The 8,558-nt window shown below is 36.8% G+C and overlaps 1 protein-coding gene across 5 annotated transcripts in view; it reads right to left on the bottom strand.

Annotated features, from left to right (window-relative positions):
* Scaper (S-phase cyclin A associated protein in the ER) overlaps positions 1 to 8,558 on the bottom strand; it is a 477,644-nt gene that overhangs the window by 407,630 nt on the left and 61,456 nt on the right. For all 5 annotated transcript variants that reach the window (XM_029558805.1, XM_008823432.2, XM_017795678.2 and 2 more), the window contains 2 exons: positions 3,853 to 3,953; positions 975 to 1,091 (listed from right to left, as the gene is read on the bottom strand). In XM_029558805.1, the coding sequence (XP_029414665.1) occupies positions 975 to 1,091; positions 3,853 to 3,953 (218 nt within the window). The remainder of the gene's footprint in view (positions 1 to 974; positions 1,092 to 3,852; positions 3,954 to 8,558) is intronic.

The raw sequence follows: 8,558 nt of genomic DNA on the forward strand, positions 1-8,558 counted from the left end.
AATATCAAATACAGGATAAATATATATTTCTAACTGCTTTCTTCTATCTGATCCAAAAGATAACTACACAAAATAATTATAAAACTATATTGCTGACAGGCTTATATAAAAAAGGTAATTTTAGTGAAAATACACAATCTATGGTATGCGTTAGATCTTTGCTTATGAAAGAAGTGGTCAGGTCATGACAACAATAATTCAGCATGACATGTGGTAATGGACTTTAATCTTTGAGTCACTAATTATCTTTGACTATATGACATATCCTGAAAGCTAAAACTTACTTTCCTGGATTATTTTTTTTAACTTTTTCTTCAGACAATTTCAAACATAGACAATACAGGTAAATAGGCTTCAAATTGTCTTTGTTCAACAAATTCTTCCCTTTCTGGTTTACAGTTGTCATAAAATATGCACCAGAATGCAACATCATAAAATACGGAGGAGGAACTGTGTAGAAGTCCCGAAGCTCCATAAAAGTTATGTCCTACAACACCCGACTGGTGTCAGCCATCAAATGACATCCCATGGGTCAGACTCTTCATGGAGGGCTTTAGGGTCCACACATACAGACAAAAGTCATCTGACATAGGCAGCTCTCCTGAGTCTCAAAGGACCAGCTTGTTAAGGCTTTTAAGTTCTTTCTTCTGTCAATTTGTGAATAAAAAGTTACCTTCTCTGATTTTTTGTTCAAGTCCTTTGTTTTACCAATCTCCTACTTCTGCAACTGCATTTGTACAAAACCTACCAGATCTAGGAATCTTAGAAAATTGATCTGATAGAGTCCTTTCCTGGGAATGCTACCAGGTACATTTTTGTTTTTTTGTGGGGTTTTTTTTGTGTGTGTTGTTTTTAACCAGGGGATGGTACCTGTGGATATTTTTCTGCTGCAATATTGGTTTCATAATACTATAGGTATATTATCTACAGAAAATAATTTTTTTATAATGTGAGCATTTAAAAATTCATCTCACCCAAAATTTAAGCTTCTTCGAGCATTTGATGTTACATTCATTCTATCTGTTGATGGGCTTGGAATCATGTGACGTCCAGGAGACATTTTCTTGACTTCCCATGCTAGTGAGGTTGGTCTGCCAGTTCAGAACACATATCAGATTAATTTAACAGAAAAGGTGGAAAAACAAACTAATCTTTTCTCTTGATTGTTAATGAATAAAAACATGATTAAGTCATAAAACTGAGTTATAAGGCCTACAGCATTACTTACCAGAAACTTGACATGCTAACAGTGAGAACTCAGTGCATGGCCCAGGATTTTCCACACAATGAAACAGAACAACAGAACACTACTTCTCTCAAAAGGTTATGAGGTTACAAAAGACAAGAGAGACACTTCTTATGATTCACAAGCCTCTCACATACTCAGAAAAAAAAAAAAAAAACATGTAAAAAGCAGTAGTACTAATCCAGCTATTTTGACTGGTGTCCTAAAGGATTAAGTTTGTGGAAAAATGATCAAACAAAGAAAATACTGAGGGTTAAAGGAAGAATACACAGGAAGATTTAAAGTCTCCTCTATTCTCCTCATGAGAATAGAAATACAAAAACTTCATTGCTCTTTAATGAAAAAGCTAAATGGTGTGTTCATTGCCCTGCAACAATCAGTTGATAGGATGCACACCTTACTGAGATGGCTTCCCTAAGCATCATCTTCCTCTAGTCCTATTCAAACCTGTCATTGCAGTCGGTCTTTCCAAAGCTCACTCACCATTCCATGTAGTCATTAGGGTACTTTATCCTCTCACTTTAAAAAATGATTACCAATAGAAAACATGAGAATTCAGATAAAATATTATTCATTACCAAATAATCTTTCTGAAAGAAGTCACATTCCTACAGATAGAAAGTTTCTTTTCCATTCAGCTTTGTTATCCTTCCTTTAAAATGTTATTGGAAAATGGCTTATCACTGTCTTAGTCTTATCAGTTCCAAATTTTTTATTATAACTAGTAAGGATAAAATGCTACTGGTCATTTGAATTTTTTCTTTGAGTTCACATGTTGGTATTTTTGGTTCATTTTGTTTCCACTGGATTTTGTATCATTTTCTAAATGATTTGAAGAAGTTTAGTACAGTAGCTATTAAGACTTTCATGGCTACAAATGTGTCGTCATTGGTGTACAAATATTCTTTAAAATTTTTATATATAAAGACTAGTTTTCTTCTTATTAAATAAAGTGAATCATTATTTTCCTTGGTAGTTTCTAATTTTATCTTACAAAGTCTTTATCCAAAATATAACTATATAAATGCTCATCCGTATTTTCTTTAAACAAATACAACTTCAATTCTAACCTTTAAATCCCAAGTCTGGCTGAAATAAATTTTAATGCATGATTTGATGAATGCACAGTGATTAATGGCATCAGTAGAAAATTTAAGGTTGTCTTCTATATCTGGGAGCTGTTTCATGAGGCCAAGAGAAGATGTGCTGATAATCAATTAAGATAAAAAGAGATGCCCTGTAGGCAGGGTAAATAGCTCAGTAAAGAGACTGCCATGCATAAAAACCTTAATTTAGATCACTAGCATCAGGTACCATGGCATACATTTCTAATCCCAGACTTGGGAGACTAGAGTCTGGCAGATCTCTGCAGCTCGCTGGCCAGCCAGTCCAGGTGAACTATGAGCTCCAGGTTCAGTGAGAGTCCTGACTCAAAACATGGCTGAGAGCAACTGACTGCCCTCAACTCTGGCCTCAACTCTGGCCTCCACATGCAAATATATGCCCATGCACAGGTATACACATGTACATGTGTACACACCCACCCAAAGATAGATTTCTCTCTCACACACACACACACGCACACACACACATATGCATGCACACATGCAAACACTTGGACTTGAGCATAAATCTTATTCTGCTCTTTCCTGTTGGTAATTCAATGCAACAGGCTAAGAAAGCTACCACATGCTAGGATAGACAGCACTACAATGATCTTGGATACCTTATGCACAATAACAATAATGATATGAGTTTTGTGCTATATTTCACTCCCTGCATTTCCTACCATGTCACTAGTAATCTTTAAGGAAATGTGTGTAGTTGGAATGTACATGTTTGACTTCACATGAATGTACATGACTTTATTTGAATCAAAGAATCACAAATGAGTCTCAAGTATTCCCATGTGCTTTAAGTGTCTGATGATTATGAGATAAAATATATGATAACTTGAAAAGATGTAATGAGAATATTGGGCAGTAGACCAGAGTATAATAATAATTAGGGTACATAATCAGGCTTTCTAGTTTTCTAGTTTTCAAAAACTGTAAAAAATGGAATTTTGATGTGTTATTTTAATTTTCAGTAGCAAGTAAATATGCATCAAGGAAATGAAAAAAAAAACAATTTTCATTATTACCTACCACAGTGAGAAAATATACTATACCTTTCTCTAGGTTATTTTTACTTCACACATGCCCCACACCTAAACTGTTTTTTCTCTTCATCTGAAAATGGCCAACCAGTTGGCCAAGTCCATTACATCCATTAATACTTCTGTACCCCCTATGAACTCTTTCCTGATCTACCCTCCAAAAGATGTGCATCACCTATATATAGTTTTGTGTACAAGTTCTATTTTATACCCTTAGGCCACAAACCATGTATCATATACAGCAATCAAATTTCTGCACTAAATAATATACCATGAACTGGCAGGTGCATAATAATAAGTATTTGTTACTGAACCAAATGACAAATGCAGCACCCAACTATTAAGTTTTGCAAGTTTCACGTCAATCTGCTGTTAAGTCTGTTGTCCAATATATGTTTCAATGTCTGCGACTGAAACTGGGGTTGCTATAAATACCAGAGTTCTTTACCTGCTTTGAGCATCTGTCTTCTCTAACTTCTCCTGAAGCTGAATCCAGTCAATCAATGCTTTGAAATCTCTCACATAGTAATCCAGCATCATTAACACCTCCTGATTAAAGTAAACCAAAACCATTAATTTTTATTTGGAATAAAAAGCATTTTAAAAAAAAGTTATTTCAGTGAGGGGTTTACAAATTAATAATTTTTACATTTGCATTCATTAAAGAAGATTTATATAACAAGTGATCTAATTTTTCTTTTAATTTTTAGGATTTTTTTTTTTTTGTCTTTTTTGAGATAGGGTCTCCTTGTAGCCTCAGCAGGCCTAGAACACACTCCGGAGACCAGACTGGTTTCAATCTCACAGAGATCAACCTGCGTCTGCCTTTTTAGAGTACTGGGATTAAAGGCAAGCACCACCATGCCCCCCACTCTTTTAGTTGTTTTTCTTGCTTTTTTTTTAATTCTGTTGAATGAGATAATATCAAGTTATGAAGTTGATAGTTTAAAGACCAAGAAAAGGTACTAATATGTCTTCTCAAATAGCAATCATTTTAATCTTTTTATAAAAGTTCATATATAGAAAAGTACACAAAATATAAAACACAAACAAATTGTTGTAAAGAAAAAACATGTCAACACCAGCAAATGCATAAATGAATAAGTTATTGCAAAGACCTTCTAAATACTAATCATGACAAAGAATACAATACTAGTCTAAAAGTTCCTTGGTGACCCCTTCCAATCCCTATCTACTTTGCCTCTCCTCTGGGGTAACCAATGCCTTGATTTCTCATGCTATCTCACCTGACTGCCTTAGTACCTCTAGTATAATACTTATTACAAGAGACAAGAGGAGGGATCACTGTCTGAGTCCTCATATTAGAGAGGAAAGCTTTCAGGTTGACACTATTAAATTCCATTCTTGTTCAGATTTTTCACAACCTTTATCAGACTGAGGAACTTTACTATTTTTCAGCTTTCACCCTATTTTGTTGTTCATTTCAATATGTATTTTTAATTCTTTTATATTTATCTGGGTGTGTGTGTGCACGTGTGATGACACATAAACCATGGTGCACATGTTGCAGTCAGAGGACAACTTTTTGGAGTTGTTCTGCCCTCTCATCTTTACCTGAGTTCTGGGGATTGAACTCAGGTTGTCAGGATCATGCATCTTTACCCTCTAACCCATCTTGCTGGCCCTCTATTTTAATTCTATAAAGTCCCCCTTCATTATGGCTTAGTCCTTATCCCACATTTATTGCTTTTATTATCATCGATAATTTTTTTCTAATTTCTACCACAATGTCTTTAAGTATTTTGTTATTTTTATTTTATGTGTATGTGTGTATTGCCTGCATGTAGGTAAATGCACCGTGTCATACAATGCCCGTGGAGGACAGACGAAGCTGTCAGATTCCCTGGAACTGTAGTTACAGACAGTTGTTAGCTGCTACATGATTGCTGGGATTCGAACCCAGGTCTTCCGCAAGAACAGCCAGTGTTCTTAACCACTGGGCCATCTCTCCAGCCCCATGCAATGTCTTTTTTAACAAACCGATTATTGAGCAAGGTTTTCCTAAGTTGGTCCATTCAGAGTTCTCTATTTTCTAGATCAAGACCCTATAAATTCATAGAATGTCTACCTCACTATCGTAAGCTTTCAGAAGGTTTGATTCAAGCCATCTAGGTTTTCTAGTTATCTTCAATGGGAGAACTGGTCTAAATTGCCTGCTCCCTCCTACTAGAAAATTTGCTGTAAACAGACCTGCTTTGGGAAATGTTTTTTAAAATCTTTACAAATAACACAGGTCACAAGCATAGCTACACATAAAGAAAGATGCAGTATTTATATAATCCAACATCCACTTGTAATTTTTTGAAATTTTTCAGTAAACTGGGATTAGAAAAGAATTTCTTCAATTTCATTAGGAATATCTGTAAGAAGGGCTAGAAAGATGGCTCAGCAGTTAAGAGCACTGGATGTTCTTGCAGTGGACCTGGGTTCAAGTCCCAACACACACATGGCAGGTAACACCTGTAACTCCAGTTCCAGGGGAATCCAATGCCCTCTTCTAACCTCAGCAGGCACTGTATGACACAGGTATACTTACATACATGCAGATAATACACTCATACAAAAAAAAAACAAAAAATAATAAATAAAATGTATATCTAAAAAAAGAATATAAGGTGTGGTGGCACACATATTTAATCCCAGCACTTGGGAGGCAGAGGCAGGAAGATCTGTCAGATAGAGGTCAGCCTGGTCTCCATGGTGAGTTTCAGGACAGCTGGGGCGACAGAGAGATGGAGGAGGGGGAGGGGGAGGGAGAAGGAGAGGGGGAGGAGGAAGAGGAGGAAGAGGAGGAGAAGAGGAGAAGGAGTAGAAGGGGGAGGAGGAAGAGGAGGAAAAGAGGAGGAAGAGAAAGACGAGAAAGAGGAGGAAGAGGAAGAAGAGAAGAAGGAAGAAGAGGAAGAGACAGAGGAAGGGGAAGAGAAAGATGAAGAGGAAGAAGAGGAGGAGGAAGAAGAGAAGAATAAGAGGAAGAGGAGGAAGAAGAGAAGAGGAGAAGAAGAGGAGGAAAAGGAGGAGGAGGAAGAGAAAGAAGGAGGAGGAAGAGGAGGAAGGAGAAGAAAAAGAAGAATGCCTATAAGAAAAGTCAACTCCAAATGGATCAAAGACTTCAATATAAAACTTGAAACGCTGAAACTACTAGAAGAAAATAGGCAGTACCCTACAAGATACAGGTGTAGGAAAAGACTTTCTAAATCAGACATCAGTAGCTCAGGAATTGAAGTCAACAATCAACAAGTGGAACCTCATTAAACTATAAAGTTTCTGCATAGCAAAAGAAATAACCAAGGAAGTGAAGAGAAAACCCACAGAGTGGGAGAAAATCTTCATCAGTCACACATCTGACAGAACTTTAACAGCTGGAATATACAAAGAACTCAAAAAACAAAGAAAGAAGAAAATAACCCAATAAAAAGATGGGCTAAGAACCTGAACAGAGACTTCTCAAATGAAGAAATAAAAATGGCTAAGAAGCATCTTAAAAACTGTTCAACATCCTTAGTAATTAGAGAACTGCAAATAAAAACCACTTTAGGATTTCATCTTACCCTGGTCAAACTGGCTAAGATCAACAGAACAAAAGACACCAAATGTGGGTGAGGATGTGGAGAAAGGGGAACGCTCATTCACTACTGGTGGGATTGCAAACTCATGCAACCCGTGTGGAAAGCAGAAATAAACCTAAATATAAACATATGCTGAAATTAACTTTTTGACAAGGACATCAAGGATAGCCTCATCAATAAATGATGTTAGGAAAACTGAATAGCCACATGAAAAAGACTCAAACTAGCCTCTTGTCTTTCTTACAAGACAAAGATCTACTCGAAGTGGATTAAGGGTAGAAATATAAAACCTGAAACTGTAAAACTCCTAGAAGAAACAAAGTAGTAAATTTCCTTGGCAATTACACACACACACACACATGCACGCACACACACGCACGCACATATGCACACATGCACGCACACAAAAATGAACAAGTGAAAAATTATCTTACAGATAGGGAACTAATATCCAAAATATGCAAGGAAAAAAATTGTATAACTCAGTAGCAAGAAATCCTTATTTAAAAGTAGACAAAGGACAAAAAATAAGAGGAGGACTTAGATGAGACAAAAATAATATACACGTAATCTTAAAATTTCTAAGGTCATAGTTTAGTCAACTAGTTCAAGGAACAAAATATATGTCTAGTCAAGGATTATCTGAGAATGTTTGGGATTTGCCCAAGCCTTATCTACATAGTACATGGTAATTAAAAGTACCAGACTGGTGGCATGTTTAACAGCCAGTTTTTGAGGCCTATACTAATCTGCTCAGAAGGACTTAAAGGACAGTTTTTGCTCCTTGCCCTCCAAGGTCTACAAAGTTCCAGGGGACTATGGAGCATCTCTCAAAATGTCCTGTAACTGTGGTGAGTCACCTATCCTCCTGTTCAGGAAGGCCATGGAGATCCCACCAGATGGACTTGAACCAGTGTCCATTCTACAGAGAGGAGGGTCAACTCAGAGGAAACATCTTATCCATGCTTCTAAGTGAAGCCAGCCATGGTCAAGTAGGACCTTTGACTGATCTTCACATAGATGGAACTGGTGAAAGAAAAGCACCAGGGGCTCCTCCCAAGCCCATGTGACCCCCAAGGAACAGATCCTCAAACAACCTTAAGAGTAAAAATAAATTGGTTTATTTGGGTCAACTATATGGTCTTAAACACCCAAAAGGAAAGTATAACCAAAGAGTAAAGTCATCAGTATATTTCTTTAAGAGTTCAAGGGATTACACTTCCCAGACATTAGGCTTAAGTCCATACAAAAAGTTAGACAATTATCTCTCATTGATGATTTTGTTCTGAATCAGAAAGTACTGCTCAGATGTAAGACTTCAAATCTTGGTCTGCAATCCTGCAGTGCCCACCTGCAGATAAGGGAGACAACCCACTATTCTAAAATGATGGCCAAATTTGTTTCCTCCCCCTATATAGAAGCCTTTGAGAGGGAACTGACACAGATTCTAACCACTCCAACAGCTATCAAAATGCCTGAAATCAAATCCTAAATCCATCAGTCCAGTGTTGTCATGCAAAAGAAAAATGAGGAGGAACCCAACAGAGGGATGCTTTTGGAAGCCCTT

Source organism: Nannospalax galili, unplaced genomic scaffold (genome assembly GCF_000622305.1).
Source record: "Nannospalax galili isolate Female #2095 unplaced genomic scaffold, S.galili_v1.0 scaffold28, whole genome shotgun sequence".
NCBI lineage: Eukaryota > Metazoa > Chordata > Mammalia > Rodentia > Spalacidae > Nannospalax > Nannospalax galili.